This window comes from Haemaphysalis longicornis, unplaced genomic scaffold (assembly GCF_048455015.1).
Source record: "Haemaphysalis longicornis isolate Haplotype H1 unplaced genomic scaffold, Haemaphysalis longicornis Haplotype H1 scaffold_1, whole genome shotgun sequence".
Classification (NCBI taxonomy): domain Eukaryota; kingdom Metazoa; phylum Arthropoda; class Arachnida; order Ixodida; family Ixodidae; genus Haemaphysalis; species Haemaphysalis longicornis.
In genome coordinates, this window is record NW_027526203.1 from 312,970,060 (window position 1) to 312,988,174 (window position 18,115).

General features: G+C 44.6%; 2 protein-coding genes across 2 annotated transcripts in view; both read left to right on the top strand.

Moving 5' to 3' along the window:
• Window positions 1–9,681, top strand: part of Nulp1 (Nuclear localized protein 1) — a 62,946-nt gene extending 53,265 nt beyond the window's left edge. Inside the window, exon 14 of the mRNA XM_077682014.1 lies at window positions 3,053–9,681. Within this exon, the coding sequence (XP_077538140.1) occupies window positions 3,053–3,286 (234 nt within the window). The 3' untranslated portion in view covers window positions 3,287–9,681. The remainder of the gene's footprint in view (window positions 1–3,052) is intronic.
• Window positions 9,682–14,374: 4,693 nt separating this feature from the next.
• Kua (Plasmanylethanolamine desaturase Kua) overlaps window positions 14,375–18,115 on the top strand; it is a 77,444-nt gene continuing 73,703 nt past the window's right edge. The window contains exon 1 of the mRNA XM_077682003.1: window positions 14,375–14,724. Coding sequence (XP_077538129.1) covers window positions 14,532–14,724 — 193 coding nt within the window. The 5' untranslated portion in view covers window positions 14,375–14,531. The remainder of the gene's footprint in view (window positions 14,725–18,115) is intronic.

Genomic DNA, 18,115 nt, shown 5'->3' on the forward strand with positions numbered 1-18,115 from the left:
TTGTGCCAAACTGCTCCGAAAGAGTATAAGAGGCAAGGATTTTAACTCTCCCCTTAATTTCAATGACGGCATAATTTTCCAGCACCTTGAAGGTGATGCTGTTTGTAAAGGTTTACTTGATTGATCATTCAATAAAAAACCTGCATAAAATTGTCCACGGGATAGTTTTTTCGAAAGTCACAATGTCGGGTTGCATATGTTATATTGTGCGAATTTTTAAAGTTTTCCCATATAAAGTTTTCATAAACTCATTGTGCAAGTTGATTTTAAAACAGCAATTTTGGGAGCGCCGCATCTCCAGAACGACATTACTGGGCGCCGCCATCTTGGTGCGGTGAAGATGGGAAAACTTTGGCCGCTGGGCGAAGCAGTTTCTCGTGCTTCAGGCAGAGTGCTCTTCGCCGATTTCTACCGCGGTTTTGGTTATGGGGGTGGCCGGGATTACATTTAGTCGTTTGACCTATTGCGGGAAGATACGCGACTCGAAAGACGGGGGTTCATTAAAAACCACGGGGTACCCCCGATATCGCCGTGTTTCAGCCTTGAGTGTGAGGCCCGGTGCGTGCTTGAAGTAAAATTTGGGACTCATTGCGGCGTTATAAAACGCCGAGTTATTGTTGCTATTGACAGTGAGCTTGCGAGCGGCGGGAGTGGGACGATGGACACTGCAGAAGTGGCGGCGTAGGCTGCATCACCGCCAAATGTTCAAGCAGTGTCCGATAGCGGGACGGGCTATTATCGCACGCTAGTAATAATGGTTCATCTATCTGAATTAAAATTTATTGCCAAAAGAAATTTAATGCCAAAACATACCAATGCTCTAATTACGATCGTAGTGAACGCGCACCTTGGGGCTTGAAATGGGAGGGCTGGTGGGGTGCGACGACTCTCACCTTGCTTTGCGCAACTTTTGCCGTGGCTTTCAGTTGTGCGTAACGCCGAGTCTGGGATTACAAAAATAACAACTTCGGCATTCACGGGATAATAAATATTTCTTAAAATTGCTTAGTTTTTCAATTCGATATTTTCAACGGAACTCCGCGTTATTTATGCATAGAGCCCAAGAATGTAAAAATGCTTTGAAAAAGGTAGTGTAGTTCGCTTCTTGTGATACTCAGGTAGAAAAAACTTTATTGAAAGGCTGTTTCAGTGTTATGTACGTTCAAAACCGATTAAAAAGCGCACTCCCTCCTCCACCACCCCCCTTGTGGCCAAAAATTTGATTTTTTAGGCTCCTAAGGTGACATAATAAATGTCGTTTTTCTGCTCCAAATCAAGGTTTTTCTGCTCCAAAATCGAAATTTCGCTGCTCCAAAAGCTGCTCCCAAACCTGGTTCAGCTGTCTCACCCCTGCTTTTGTTATGGTTCAATTCCATAACTACTCAGTGAATCCGCCATCCACAGCAATAAGTGATTCGGCTGGGCTTCGCAAATGGCTGCATGCACGGATCTGGTGCTCCTTAGAGATGTTGGCGATTGAGTTCGAAATGGCGGCCTTCAGCCAGTATTTTGTATTATGCGGTCCTTTGTTGGCCTCTCTCTCAACGATGCCCCAGACATAGTAGTAAAGAGGATTTAAATCTGGAGAGCTAGGAGGCCACAAGTTCCTAGTGACGGGGTCGCAGACGTTGTCAGCCGGGCACTATTGGGTGACGCAGGCGGAGTCGAAGGAGCCGAATCTTGCTGAAAGACATAAGATCTTTCTTTCGAAACACTCTCTATCCATAGCTTTACAACGATAGCAACCACATCTACGTAACCGGCTGCATTAACGCGGAGTCCTGCAAAAAAGTCTGCCAGCATGCCGTCACCCTCATTGTGCACAACGGATAACCCCACCGCCGGAGAAATTAAGGGGTTCTGACGATGTCTGACCGCTGACTGTGCTTTTTCCTTTTCGCTACACATGCCACGTCACCGCCACAACACACCGCCTCTGTCCGCACTTTGTAAACGAAAGACTTCGCTCCTTTCAGAAAGGTAGCAATTTCCAAGTCGCTGTGGTGCGCGGCCAAGGCGACGAGGACTGCATGGCGTTTTATTTCCTGCTTCAACTTGTACACTTCCATCTTTGAACAAACTGCGCAGTATGAAGCATAAGGGGTCGATGAATAAGAAGCCGTACTCCTAAATATATATGATGAGCCTGCTGGTGTCTATGGCGATAAGGAATAGCGTCCTCAAATACCTCGCGCACCCGGTAGTTCAAAACTTTTCGTTTTTAAAAATTAAGGTCTGAAAAGAAAAATACAGCCAAAACTCCTTACTTCATGCAACTTCAGTCACTCTTCTTTACAAATTCCTCAGCAAATATAATTACATTGCTTGACAGGACCCTGGCTAACTGGCATAAGCGACATCGCCACTTACATGACTGTGTTTGTTGAGCATACCCAAATTTTCACGAATGATTACTTTCAACCGTAACAAAATTAAGCCAAGTACAATCTGTTCTGAAACAGAGCAAGTGTGGACAGCGGCCTCTTAGCGGTATTGTGGCGCCATCTGTGGAAGGACACGGCAAGCAAAAAGATGTTTTGCTATCCGCAGCAGGTCTTTAGAATTTTCCCTGGATACATCATCGCTGATGTCCCGAAATACACGATTTAGTGGGCAAATTAAAATTTTGGTTTAAAATGTATAACTTCGCAGTGAATAAAGCATCGTTTTATGTCAGACCATACGAAATGCCAAATCTTTTGAATAAATCAAACTTGTATTTTTTTTGCATGGCCCCTTTAAGCTCTCACCCAACCAGACAGGGTTCCCTCTAAGATGTTCACATTCAAGTCCTTGCTTCCGCAAGGAAGTTTGTGGGCGAAGTTGTGGTACACAGGTAATCTCTTTCACGATACATGCCTGAAGGCATTCAGGGTATGCAACAGGTGCATTGAGAGCTTTGGTACTTGGCTGCCCTAACACTTTCAGTTTGTGGGTTTTGGGCGTGCCAGAAGTATTCAAAGTTGTGCTGTGCCCTAATTGTAGCGATAAGGTGGTAGCAGTCGACGACGCTCTGCCTGGGGAGTGATGCGATGCCGCGGGCTCGTTGCAGCCCCCGGAAGTGGCGGGCATCGACGTGCGCAACCCGCTGGTGCTGGTGGAGCCGGCCGAGCAGGGGGCGGCGGGTGCTGCCGCGATGCATGCAGGAAACGAGGATGCGGGCGACCTCCGCCGCAGTGTCACGTCCCTGCTGGAGGCCATGCGCGACCTTCTCAGCAACATCCACCTGCCCTCGGATGTGCCCAACGATGGCGACGTGGACAGTGATGACGAACACGAGGACTGAGACGTTTTGCTCAGGCCTTGCTTGTTCAAGGAGTCACAACCTGGCCCGCTGCCCTCGAGAGAAGCGGGGGGCACGCTTGCAAGTTTAATTGGCTGTCTGGACGGCAAAAACAAAATTGAGCACACGCAAAAGGCCGTTCCGTGGATGAACAAATTCCCCGCTGGCAACCTAAATTCAGAGCTGGCTGTTGCAGATTTCTGTGGGCTCTGCCACCTGTGGGTGAGATTCATTGTGGGTGGCTGCAGCCCACTGAAAACTCAAGTGGTGCCACCGCTTGTGCTGCGGCAAAATTTGCATGAAGCCCCTTCCCTGCGGCATTTATTATTTATTTTCTTTCTGTACTCCCGCTTCTTGCTTTGCAAAAGAAAATGTCTCATTAGAAATGGGTGGTTGTGAGTAATATTGGCCAGCACTCTCACAGCAGCTGCTTCCCATTAGTTGCGAGCACAGCAAAGCCGGGACAACTGTCCGGGCATTGCTGTTTTGACTGAGGCATTATACTTGTACTGAACAAAAATTGTTTTGGGTGCCACGCGGTCTTGCGTAGCTCTGCCGAGTAACAGTCTGACAGATGCTCGTACCGTTTGAGCCTCTTCTTGGCTCCTGGTGGCTAGTTTTTGCCAGGACACACGGGTTGACCTGTGCTGTACCACAATGTACTTGTAAAACAGCGGCCGATGCATTTTGTGAGTGCTTATAAGAGCCGAGAAAGCGTTTTTTATGCGATGGAAGTTGGTGGAGCAGATGTTTAGGAAGGTTTGTACATTTATACACAAGTTTTGCAATGCCTCCCAGCTGTATGGGAGGGCTATTTTGACAAGGAGTCTATTCCAGTGAAGCTTCCTTTGTACTGCTACCAAGCCGTGTGTGTCGTGTGTGGTGTCCTGCCCAGCAAGAGGACAAGCCCTTGCCCTCTTCCAAGGTGCTTTGTCTTCAACGCTCGATGGAGATTTTCAAGCTGTGTGCCCCTGGCTCTTCGATATTTGGCTGCTTTCGTGGAACCCGGTCATTTTGCTGTGCTGAACGCACATTGCAGACAGAATTAACTCGATCCGTGTGATGTCTTCAGAGGAATATTCTCATGTGAAGGATATGAATTTGATATTGTCATAGGGGAAAGAATACAATTACAGGGACTCCACCAGGCTGATCCAGAGTGGGCCTTGAAAGTTTTGTGGGAAGTTCTTTTTAGGGGAACCTATTGCACTACACCTGTAAACATGTTGGTTCCCAATTCATTTGGCATATCTGAGAAACTAGCATGATGTGTTTATAATTTTGAGGGTTTTAGTGAGGTTTTCTTCACTAGAGTAACTGTGCGTAGGTGCCTCCTTTATTTCACTCATTTCTTGACATAATTCTAACTCTTGACAGCAGCCCAGCCTAAATAACTTAACTCTCAGTTGTAAGTTTGGCAAACACTAGGTCTCCTATTCTACTGTCCACTCACTGTAAACTAATCAGTTGTCTAAGTATGATGTGTTCCTGTGGTGACTGTTCTAGTAGACTTTGCTCGCTGCGATATGCACCTAACTTTCCTTAAGATCCATGTTGCCTCTAAATGTGAAGGTCTGAGCTCTTAGTAACCATACACAATAGAGTCTTAGTTTTGTGAGTGAAAGCTTAGTTAATACCTGCTTTAAGTGAATCTATTGCCCACATTTGCAAACCGAAGTTAAAGCTATACTTTCTGGTTGAATGTAGATGTGGGTGAGTAAATTCAACCTGAAAAGACAGGCACGGGGAGCATTGCTATCTGCAACATCCTTTGTGACAGAATAGGATGCAAAACACCAGTAACAAAGAAAGCTGGGCGAGTTGGTGAGGGTTTATGGTGAAGCGAAGTGCGAAGAAATGACAACCAGGAGGAACAAACAGAGGGACGGAGTGTGTTCCTCTCATCATTTCTTCGCGTTTCATTTCACCATGAGCAAAAAACCAGGCATGCATTTTTTGTTTTATAATCTGAAGCACGGCTCAAAGGACTGATATTTAAATGTATTTGTGAGCAGAGGCACAAGTACAGAGTGCTCCACTGTACTTCAACAAGTGCCCTTCAGTTGCCTTTTGAGGATGTAGATTTCAGCAGCATTGCAATAACATGGGTGTGTAAAACGACCATTTTTACATACTTTCTGCACAATATGCAAGGTTCATTCACTGCACTTTTGTAGTAGCATTAGCACTGTGCAGAATGCTTGCTTAGTTGCCCCTAGATGGGTGCAAATGCGTACAGCCGGTTGCGAGCTAGGCACAAAGTTGCCGTGGTGGCTTGCAGCGGCCAAGTACTAAAGGGGATTTGTGGGTTACATTCACAGGTTGACAATGACACTCACTGCCTTCACTCGTTTGAGCCTGCACATCTCCAAAAGTGACACTGTATGCAATTCAGGAGCATGAGAACACACTCTTGAGCTTAGTGAATACCGACTGAATGAATGATGTCCGAGAAAAGGAAATCTTCACTCTTTTGCAACACGCATACCCCCGAGTGGTACATTTGATGGAGGCCTGAAGAGCGCGCAGGCTGTGCCTTAGAGAGTCCCTTTTCTTTGCAGCTGTCGCTTGTTATAGGTCGTGTGCTGCAGTGGTCCCAAGGGTAGCTTGGTGGGCACTGGTAAAACTGTACTTTGAAGGAGTTTTGCATTTTACCTACAATCACCATGTCTTTCACTGTGAAGGAACACACTCTGAAGGACCTTTGGTGATCTGTAGAACACAAACAGGGTGTTTTATTTTCAGCACACGAACAATGTGCCCTGTTCTTGCCGGCATGGCCGTTCCCATCGCCATGACTTTATTGGCAGGCATGCTGGAGCAAGCACGCACCAGCTGCTGTTACTGCATGTGCATCGTCACGTAGGTAGTTTTAAAAGGCAGCCACGTAGATACCGCAAGCTAACCGTAATTTTAGTTTTAAGAGGGGGGGTGGGTGGGGTGAAAGGAATTTAGATAGAAAAATTTGTGCTTTGCCAGTGCAACAGGACCAACAGTGCTGGAGTGGATAATGGCAACACACTGAATCTAGGTCTTAAGTAGGTCGTTCCGCATAGAATGTTGCACCTTACCTGCCGGTCACTGTTTGCGCTTGCAACAAGTTCACTTACCTGTCATAAGTCAGCTCAGCATAAAATGTCTGCAACGTGTGGTGCCCCTAAATTGAAACACTCCTCTTTTTTGTTCTAGTTAAAGCAGTCGTACCTTGCCCTGTGGCTACAAATGCGCGCATGATGCTGTCCTGTTGTGTTGCCTTCCTCACCTGCATGGAAGCCTGGCTGTGGGTTCACAGTGCTTGCCTTGCTGTCGTGCACTGTCTCGTGGTCCAGTTGCACGTGTCTGCTTGCCTGGGATAATGCCCTTTAAGCCTGCTTGTCGGTCGGTCAGAGTGCCTGTAATGTGCGGGGGACGCAGGTTGCAATCGCTCAGTATGCACATTGCTGTGGCTCCTTTGCAGCCCGCTTTTGTGACTTTTTGTTAGCTTTAAAGAGCTTTCCAGCGAAAGACAGGACTGGGCTCAAAAGAATTTTAGTCCTGCAAAAGCAGTAGTCCCGTCAATTCGCACGTGTGCACATGGGCAACGCCCGACATGTGGGCATTAGGCGGAGCTCTGTAGTCGTCTCACTTGGTAATGCACTTGCACACAGTTATTCTTGTTTCAGTTTGGTAAGCACCCCCCCCCCTCTCCCCCTCATTTTTTGTGTCTTTCCCATGTCTTTTACGTCTTTACTCTGAAGTGTGCCACTGTACTTAGCGAGTCTTGGTGCAAGATGTGCTAAATGCTGGAAACGAGCAACTGTTATCGACTGAGTTTTTCTGATGCCCATTGTTTGAGGGCAAGTGGGGAGCCCTTGAGTTGCAATTTGAGGGTATGCTGGGTTCCTGGCTTTTGGGACTCATTCAGCTTGGGAGCAGCGGGCACACATGAGCGTTTGTGTTGCTTCATCTAGAGGACGAAGTCCGTCGGGAGGTATTTATTTCGCTGGTGAGATTTATTTGGGCCTCGCAATGGATTGTTTTTCAACCGGCGATGGAATGCAGTAGGTTGACAACTGTTGTTTTGTGTGGTTTCGTTGCCTTCCTTATTGGACCTTTCACACAGGCGGAGTGAATGCGAGCATGATGGCTCATTATATCCAATACGTGCATTGTCTGTGTGTCAGTGACTATATCAATTAGGTGGGCAGCGTGTTGTGCTGCTTAGGATGCATTATTTTAATCTGCTTGTGCACATGAAACACGCTTGAAACTTGCTTGTGGTGTCTAGTCCATACCACAGAACCAATTCCGGCTGCTCACAGCCTCAGTGTGTCCCGCATTTTCAAAATGAAAATACTTTTTTGCTCTTTTAAGCACATGTGGACCCAACAGAACCCGATAACGAATGTGCAGCACTTCTGTCCTCCTTTTGCCACCACTAATCTGTCTAATATAGCCGAGTTTATCGATCCATCTGTTCAGTGTGTTTATAAGTGGCTTGAATTGACAATTTAATGCGTATTTCAGTACAGTGATAAAACTTGTCTAAAGTTGTGAATACTGGCGATCCTTAGAAAATTGGCAATTTACATGTTCAGGGATTTATACACCCCCCTCAGGAGGATTTCGACACCCCCTCCCCAAAAGATTCTACAGTACAACCACGAGCACCCCGCCCAGGGATTTATATGCCCCCCCCCCCCCCCCGGGAGAATTTCGACACCCCTCCAAAATTGAAATTCTGGATAAACCCCTGTACATGTTAACTGAACCACAGAAACTAATTCTCAGCAGGGCCCTGGGCTGATTTTTTGGTGGTCTGAGACATCGGATGCAAACGTTGTAAGCCAATGTTGTGTGGCTGTATATTTATTTTGGCGTGTGCATGTGCGCATATGCACGGTGTTCTTCGGTAACAGTAACTAAGCTTGAATGCCCTAACAGCAGGCTTTTATTTTTATTACGTCCTTTTGGTGGAATGAGGTGATAATATGGGAATGTGGCAATGGCCTAAGCAGCCAGCTCTCCCACTTCGAAATTCACTACAGTTCTAGGCACAAAGTCTTGTGAATTCCTGGTCTGGCCTTCCTTGGTACACTTCCACGGCAAGAGCTGGTCACAGTTTTCATTTATAATTCAGTGACATTTCACTGTAGCAGTTGGAAGCAGCATAATGCTTCCTGTAGTACGGCTCTTGAAATCGAGGGTTTGATGGCATTTCGCCTGTCTGGTCAGGTTAGGTCATGATAAAATAAGAACATGCTCTTCGTTGTTAATATGTTGGTAGGTGTCTCTTTTATCAGTGCAATTGTTGTGCATGTGCTGCATGCAGAGACGAGCAACTTTGAAATTGCATGCTTGGAAAGCCAGCCCTTGGCTATTGCCGTGACGTGCACAAACATGGTTTGGCTTCTTAAACGTGTTGCAAGCTGGCTTCGCAATTTGAAGAAGAAAAATCGGTAATCAAACCACTTCACAAAGTGTGGCGTCAGGTGCTTAATCTAATTCCTTTAAAATCTGTATGGGATATTGGTGCAAAGATATGGCTAGTCAGATCAGATTATATATATATATATATATATATATATATATATATATATATATATATATAGTACATGCATAGGTGCAGGGACGCCCCCACCCCCCCTAATCATCTTAGGGGGGGCGCCAAATTTGCCCCATACCTTGCTGATGATTCTCATGAAAGCAAAAACTTCTGCTCCGAAATATTTTGAATGTGTTGCAATTCCATCGCATTGAAATAAAAATTTTATAACCATTCCTCCTCTTTGCACTACGTTTGGACCGATAGGGCTTCTTCAGTGGGAAGAGGTTGGGAGTTGCTTGGGGTGAGGCTGCGGAACGACTTTGCCCCACCCCCTAATCGAGAACCCTGCGCATGCCTATGAGTACACGAAGAAAAAGAAACGGGCCTTTTCTGTGTGCCAGGAAGTCTCGATGCTTGGTCACCTTGGATATGCTCTTGTTCCGTGCCATGTTGAGTGTCCTATATTCTGCAACGAGCACTATTGGTGCCGCCAGGCAGTGACCATGTTCGATTCATTCTTTTCGGGGGGCCCGAAGTCTACGGATTACATGTTGCACTACATGTGTTCTTGCCCATCTGTGGCTGTGAAGGATGAATGTGCACTTGTACATAGCTGTATGTACTGGATTTTGATCACCTCACCTTTTGGAGTGTCTTGTTCCTTTTTTTGTTTGTTTTCCGTTTGGACGTCTGCCGTTGTTGATGTGCATGTTTGCACGCCACTGGGTGGCTACCCAGCCCTTTTTGTGACTAGCTTCCGTTGTTGACGTTGGTGGCACTTGCAATACTAATTGTATCTGTATATGTGTGGATTTTTGATGTGCTGTTAGTTTATTACAAAAGCAAGAAATAAAAAAGGTGTATCAACTTATCCCGCTGTTTATTTGTGTACTTCACTGTTAACAAGAAATTGTACAGGTGAAGTACATAAATTAGCGAGACAAATAAATGGATTACAGTACATTCAAACAGGCTACTTTAAACATGTCCGAGTTATGGAGTAAAATTGTGTGCGCTGCCAACTTACTGGAGTTTCTGCTGTTTATAATTAAAGTTCAATATACTTTGGCATCTTTTGCTGGTTGACAACATGGCCTTGTGCAAACAGGAACATGTCTACTAGTGAGCAGCATTGAAATGTATGTACAATCGGATTCACTCGTGACACTGTACGCCAAGGTGCACTTTTTGGTGTTCATGCTGCCTTAATTCATGATTTTTTATTTATTTCACAATACTGCAGGCCAATGCGCTGGCCCGGGCAGGAGTGGGTATATCAAAACATAACAGTAAAAACAAGAGAACAATACAGCAGAAACAAAAATTAAGAAGGTGACGCTTTTAGTCATCAAGAAAACTGTTAGAGACGTCACAGGGCAAAGAATTCCAATCTTCCACACTTCTAGGAAAAAAACTATATTTGAAAGCATTTGATCAGGCAAAAATAGGGTCTAGAGAATGTTCATGACCATGACGAGTACGTTGTGCTGATAGCGGTTTAACAGTGTCAGGGAGATCAATTTTTGCATTAACAGGCATACAATTGTAAAGAAATATGAGGCCACTAAATTTTCTCCGAGCTTCTAAAGTACAAATGCTGTTTAATTGCATTAGGGTAGTTGGGGAATCAAGCCTGCGATATTTGCCAAAAACAAACCTAACTACTTCTCTGTTAATACATTCCAGTTTCATGATATCTTTCTTGGCATGGGGATCCCAAATAATGAAAACATACTCAAGCTTTGAACAAACACAGGCATTACAGGCTAGAATTTTAGTGTGCGAGGGTGCATATACCAGTTTTCTTTTAGAAACCGTAGCTTGCATAATGCAGAAGTGGCAATGTCAGGTATGTGGGTTGACCAAGTTAGCTTGCTTGTGAGAGTGACGCCCAAGTACTTCTATTTATCAACATTATTTACGTTACTGCCCCTAGTTTCCTGGTGATACGTAGTAGCACAGTTTTTAGTGTTTTAAGTGCATGCCCCAGTTTTGACACCAGTTGTCGATAGTGATAAGCGCTTGTAATTCCACATGATCACACGGTGAAGAAATTTGTTTAAAAATTAAACAATCTGCAAACAAACGTGCAGACACATTTTCAGCAATGACAAGCTAAATCACTAACATAAGTTAAAAACAAAGTGGCCCTAACACACTTCCCTGTGGGACTCCAGAAGACACACGAAGAACAGCTGAGAAATTACTGACGTCTATCTTGAAGATAAGCCTGAATCCACTGAACAATTTTTCTAGATAATCCTAAACACTGTAATTTGTATAACAACTTTTCGCGTAGCGCTTTATCAAAGGCTTTACAAAGAAAAATACATCAGTCTGCCCAGACAGATCAAGCACGCATGAAAATTCATGCGCAGTAGTAACAGTAGATAACCCCCTTTTGAAGCCATACTGATGCTTTGATAGCATATTGTGTTCAGTGAGACATTCACACACATAGAGTTTGCAAAAACATGCTCAAGAAGTTTGCAACAACTGCTTGTAATAGAAATGGGACGATAATTCTCAAACGATAAAGCGTCACCTTTTTTATGAGTTGGTTTAACACATGCTAACCTAATCAGCAGGTATTTTCCTGGTAGCTAGTGAAAGATTAAAAAGACCAGTTAAAAAATCTGATAAGTACTCGGCATAGTGGTTGAAAAAAGGCATTAGGAATGCCGTCAGGCCCTGTAGATTTTTTGGTATTAAGTTCTAAAAGCATGTGCAACACGCCTTTCTGCGTCACTACTAGGTCATTGTCTGGTAGTGACAAATAATAAGCATTTGTTGCCACTGTGGGCAGGCTGGGCCATATACAAAAGCAATAGCCAAAACAAATGTAAGTGTTTTGAGTAAGATGTTCATTCAATATAGCTCGATCATCTGTCTTTGTATAAATATGCCCTCACTGGAAGTGCAGTGAAGTGCAAAATCAAAAGTTCTCAGTAACTGGTGAACTGATTCAAATTAACTGGACAGGAATTGTTGAAAGGTAGTGAACAATTAATGTGGAATTTTGCATTGCATCCTTGTTTTTTGAAGCCAATGTTACAAGATCTTAGTAACTTGCAATTTTTATTTGACATTGTATCGTGCGAACCACAGCAGCCATTGCTTTAAATTTTATGCTAGGTTTAAAGCAAACAAATTTCACACTTATTTCCTAGTCTCATAGGCACCTTCCATCGTCATCAAGCTTATCATCTTTGATTGCTTCAGTGGCTCGTGCCTACTAAAAGCTTCAATGAGGACTGCCTCAATCGTGACCAAATTACTTGTCTGACAGGAGTTCTAGGGTTTTTTTGCATCCCACTTATTATAATTACTGCTTGCATTTTGCAAAAGTCACAATTACAAAGTGCTTATATTACAAAGTGCTTATATAAGACGTATTTACTACCATAACAGAGCTAAATCCACAAGATAGAATAATGCAAAAATTAAAATAACTGAGTTACAAACACCGCAGGAATGGGACGATAGGAGGATCACACAAACACGGCGCTTAAATAGTTAAAATTAAAAAATTAAAATAATTTTTCTTTCTCAAATTTGCTGCATTCTTGCATGTCTTTAAAGAGATTCAAACCTTGATCAATTGCTTTGTATGACCCTGACTACTTTATTGGCCTGTTATAGCACTTGCTGGTTATGGTGTGCTCTAAGCAATGAGGCACAGTTGCTGAATATATTAATGAGTACTTAAATAGTCAAGCTGACCCAGTGGCCGGGTCAGCCGGGAGAAATGCCCCCCAATTCGAAAGTAGAAAAAAAATGTCCCTAGGCTCAACACCACCAACGTATTGTTTGTTAATAAAGTTGGAACTAAGTCTGGGGAAGGGCCAACCGTCTAGTTTGTGGTCCAGTGCTTCTTAAATTGATCTTTAATTTGGCTTTATGAGTCAATGCACAAGCTATTTTGTTTCAAAGCAAAATAAAGTATACAGAAATTTTAAAGATTTAAAATTTAATTTAGAATTAAAATTAATCGAAGCTTTTAGTAGGCACGAGCCACTGAAGCAATCAAAGATGATAAGCTCGATGATTAAGATTTAAAAAACACCAGCGTTCCTTATATAATAAGAATGCCATATATGAGCAGGATGCTTCATTTTCAGGTTTTGAAATTGTTAAAATTCGGGCAGAAAAGTTGGGTGCTATTTTTAATGTTTCAAACAATGGGTTTCCCGAGTTCAAGCTTTATTTTCAGAAACAAAAAAAAAATACTATTTGCAGGCCTCCCTTATCAGCATATTTATAGAGCCAGTAGCCTTCCACACAGGTAATGTAAGTGAAAATAAGTGGTTCTAACTTAAATTAATGGAAAGCGAGTTCGTCGGACACACCTTCTCTACAGGTTACTATCACCATCATGATGTAACGATGTAACCCAGCGCAACATTAGCTTAGTGCTGTTAGTGCCTTGCCTACGGGAGCCCGTCAAGTAATTTCTTCGCACAACTTCACTAGGACTCACTTGCAATGATGTTTTTGCAGACTGTCACACACGCGAACCGCACTTTTTAATGGCCAAATGATTCACTGCAGTCACATTTTGTCTTGACTGGGAGTTACTGCTAGGCGTTATGCCTTTAGCACAACTTCACTTTGCCAAAATCCTGTAGCAGTTTTTGTGGGTTAATTCGAAAATTTCGGGGGTAAGTCGGGCTTAACGAGGGGTACCTGCTGAAATAATTCTTGCCTGGAAATAGAAGGCCTTACCGACTGCAACGCGATTCTTCAACGGCCTCGTAAGAAGCCGCCGTGACCTGGCTGGCTCTTGATTCCGTTCTTTGCGCTAATTGGGAATGGGATTCACCACCACATGCGTTTTTCTGCTTTGGAGTTGGCGCCATTAAACAAGCACGCAGCAAACAGCAATTCTTTAGTGGACACACTCGGTTATTAAGTAAAGCTGGAGTGTTTAGTGGCCTAGCTTTGTGCCAAACCCTTCATGGGTGTGTGGAGGGGAAGCAATCAAACAAGTTACATGCGCATAAGCACTGACCAAGTGGGCCCGTGGAAACTGAGAAGAAACAGTGTGCACAACGAACCACCGCCTGCGCCGCCAAATGAAATGCTGCTGCAACTCGCTGACGGCTTGCCTGGGTTTGCGATCTGCTGCCACATGTGCTGCCTAAGTCTATGCCAAAGAAGCTCACCGGTTCGGTGCTTTCTCACAAATCTAATCATTTCAGCCACAGCGTCACCAGCCTTATTTTGCCCGTCAGCTGATCCTTGGGCCGAACACATGGCAGGATCAACGCTTCAGCGGTTTCACTGGTTTCGCCTGCCTTCACCCACTGCTACATTAACTGCATCGACGACGTCTTGCCCATTAAACCTCCGGGATCAAATAGGTACGGCATGGGTCCGGCCTCTCCATTGACTGTTTTTAAATGGTTTGCAAGGCTTGCTTACACGACTAATAGACCGCCGTTATTTAAAACTTTAAAACCAAACAAAAGGGCTAAGCCGGCTAGGTGGCGCTCGTTTCCACCTATTCGCTTAGCAAGAGAAAGGCGGGGCATTTTTTTTATTTGTCCACCGAGAGAGCTCTCCCTCTCCACCGTCTGTCTCGACTCGCAAATGAGGTTGTGATAGCAAAGTGTTCGGTTGGACCGGACGGTCTTCGAGTTCGACCCTTCCGTTTCTTTCTTTTCCTTTAATTTCCTAGGACTTTTATTTCGCGTATCTTCAAGTCGTACCCAAAAGACGATGGCCATGGCGTGCAATTTGTTACCCCCCGTCAAAACGGAAAAACAGATATACGAAAACTCAATGCCCGAAGACGACCCGAACAGCAACTCGGACACATATCAACCGAGCGACGCAGTCGACGGCCAGCTGAAGCCGAGGTGGGGCCCACACCACGCTGGCGCACGAGAGCTGGCGGGTCTCTACACGCGAGGTGAGCCGCCGCACGGATTGTTGCTTGCCGCCGTCTACACACGCATCCGTGCGGATCCTTGTGTGTGCGCGTCGTCGTGTTTGCGTGCTGGCCGCAACATCGGCTCGCACTTTCTGAGCGCCTTCGCGTAACAACAGAGTGCTTCGATGCAGTCGCTCCGTATTTCGCCTTGCTTTTCCCCCGAGCACCGGGTGTGACCTTGCCAAGTGATCTCGGGTGCGGGGCACGATACGTAATTGTGGAGCTGTCAGGCGGGCGAGAAGCTGTTTCTTCCGTATCGCCTACCCCGAGTGGCCGTCCGCGCCCACACGATCGAGCGCGTGCCGACTGCGTCGCAGCTGTCAGCTTGCCGGCGTAGCCCCACATCTAACGTAATATCCATTGCTTTCCTACTGTGCAGCGGTACTAGCTTTGTCTGCGTCTATGGCATCACAGCAGATGCAAAGCGCGCTTTAGCCCAGCACTCATTTGAAGGAACAATATGTTCTGCAAAAAAAAAAAAAAAAAAAATACAGGGAGAATTAACTTTTTTGGCTTGGGATAATTACTCCCTGTTAACCGACAGGCATCCACGGATGTGGTGTGAGTGTGTGTGTGTGTACGCTAACGTCAGCTGTTATACGTATGAGCACAATTGTGATAGTAGGCCAGACAGTCGAACAGGCCATTGAAACCCGGCTTTAGTGGGCGAAGAATGCTTCGAATTAATAAGCGATGCGGCTAGCGCGCTGTCTTCGATAATATCGCTGTCGGCAGTGCCGGTGCGTGTACTTTCGCTCTCATTCAGCCCGACCGCACGAGAGTCTTCGCATTTCAACTGACGGCCTCGTCCTCGATGGCATGTCGGCAGAAAACAATGCCCCCTTTGTAGTAGTTGTCATGTTTTTACACGCCTCCCATCGTGGAATAGCATTTATGTGGAAGTTCGGCCCGCAGACAAGTCTCAATTACTGATCCGTAATTAACGCTGATTAAAACTCTTACATTAAGTCCAATAACAAAATAAGTGGTCATTAGTGTGCAAAATTTTTTTCTACTTGCCAGCCCTCTCATGTTGAACACACCTCAACACATTTTTTTGGGCAGCATGTGTGTTTTGTTTTGTTTTTTCCTTGCGTTTTAGACTTTTTGTGTTGGTATTTTTTACTTGAGGGCTCCAGCTAAAAAGTAAGAAATAATCCCCACCCACCGAGGGAATGAACCCGACGAAGAGCGCTCCGTAGTGCGTGCGTAAAAGCAAATAGTCGCTTCGTCCTGATGAATCACAGCAGACTGAATCATCCGCTTGGGTCAACCTGACAGCGCTGACAGGGGGGGGGAAAGGGGTGGGGGAGCAAGTGCGACGGTACATTGCTTGTGGACATATCGTAGGTGCTAGTTGGACAAGTGAGTTGACTGGACGAAAGAATTCACGAGCTGTATGTACAACGTAAAAAAAAAAAAACATTTTAAAAGAAACGACCGGTAGTAGTGTTTACTCCTGCGTGAGTTGGCCAATGTTCGTTTTCCATCGTATATCTTCTACGTGGGCAACTGCTGCACTGGGCAGTCAGGTCGCAGGTACAGAATTAGAGCCTGCGCTTCACGTTCAAATCGAATACTATGTCACGTGGTGTCTGTCACCGCAGGGCGTTTTGCAGTGTCACTATGGTGGCTAGAAGGCACTATGGTGGCTTCTAGCCACCATGGTGGCACGTTGGTTGCCGTTTTTCAGTAGAACACGCTTTGCGGCAATGCCAACTTTCTTGCGAAGGCTGTGTAGCTTTTCGTCTAATGTGTATATTAAAAAAAAAAAAACATATATGTGGCCGCTACGACCATCATACCGAATTTCATTTACTTGTTCTAATTAGCTTACAGTGGAGATCTAACCGTTGCGGAATTCCCGTATGCTGTCAACACACCGGCTTGAACTGGAGGGGTGTAATTGCAAAAAACGGCTGTGACTCGAGAAAATAAATTACATTTGACTGCTTAGACGATCTGAGTCATATCCGTGGAAACCATCCATCACAAAGTCACCGTCGAACGGACAGCCCCATGATTGCCTGCTAGGACAAAACTGCGGTTCTTTCACTTTTTATTTTGGCTAATTCATAAGAACGCTAAATCGTAAATTAGAAACCATAGTGGTTTCTCTCTGGCGTTTGGACCGCGTTCTGGCTAATGCGCTCTTAAAGGAGCCATGAAGACAGAATACAAGTTGAGTTTATTAGAAAGACTGCTTAGTCCCGATAACAATCATACCAATATTATCGCAATCTTCGAACAGATAACGGAGATATTAAAGAAAACGTGTGAAGCAGTCGCAACCCCCTAGCCAATTTTCCGCAAATTTTATATGACGTCACGGAACCTTGTTTGTGCGATTGGCGGCCGCCTAACTGACCTGTCGCGACGACACATGACTGGACGTCTGTAATGGGGCCTCTAGTTCCATTTGACCGCATCACTTGAATGCTAACGTGCAGTTAACGCACTGAAAATTGTTTTATTGTTGGCCCGTATGACGTCATTCTTGCTCATAACACGTCACTGTGGCGCAAAATTTGAAAGTTTTTATATACGTCTTGCTTTTTTTCGTTAGAAAAACATATTTTGTGGCTGTAATGGAGCTGAGTGAGATACTGAATCCTTGTTCTTTCAAATTAAACGAAGTTGTATTTTTCTCTTCATGGCTCCTTTAAAGTATTATCAAATTGCCATGTGCATTTGACCTTCATTTAGGTGATGTCAATTAGGCGGAGGTCCGTGTCAGTCAGTGTTTTTTGATGCGACTACCTTTTTAACTAGAATTTAAAGATAAAATATTTTGTAGAAGCTTTTTTATGTAGCAAAAATACAAATTTCAGCTATTTGCCACTTAAAGTAGCGGGTATATATATATATATATATATATATATATATATATATATATATATATATATATATATATATATATATACAGAAAAAAATGCCGGCAGTCTACAACGCCAAGAAGACATAGGGGAATGGTTGGAGTATTTTTTACCGTTGACGTTACAATATATATATATATTTTTATTAATTAGGTGAGAAAGAAAGAAAGAAAAACACGCGCCCAGAGTGGGGACCGAACCCACGCCTTTCTATTAGATCTCGAATGCCTTACCGATTCGGCTATCTGGGCGACTGTGTTCTTCACTTTCTGGGGTATTTATACTTACTGCAACTGTATCTGAAGCTTGAGGGGTGTAGCCAGCGCCACTCAGACTACACGGGGAGAAGGGGACCTTCTTTTTAACCCCCGGGGCGTGACGCGAACGTCTACAGCCTGTCATAAGCGGGTAACTGGCTGGAAACCCTCTTATGCTACCTTGGCATCAAGGCTGCCAGAACCGAGGCCCTCGCTAAGCTTTCGCACGATAATAGG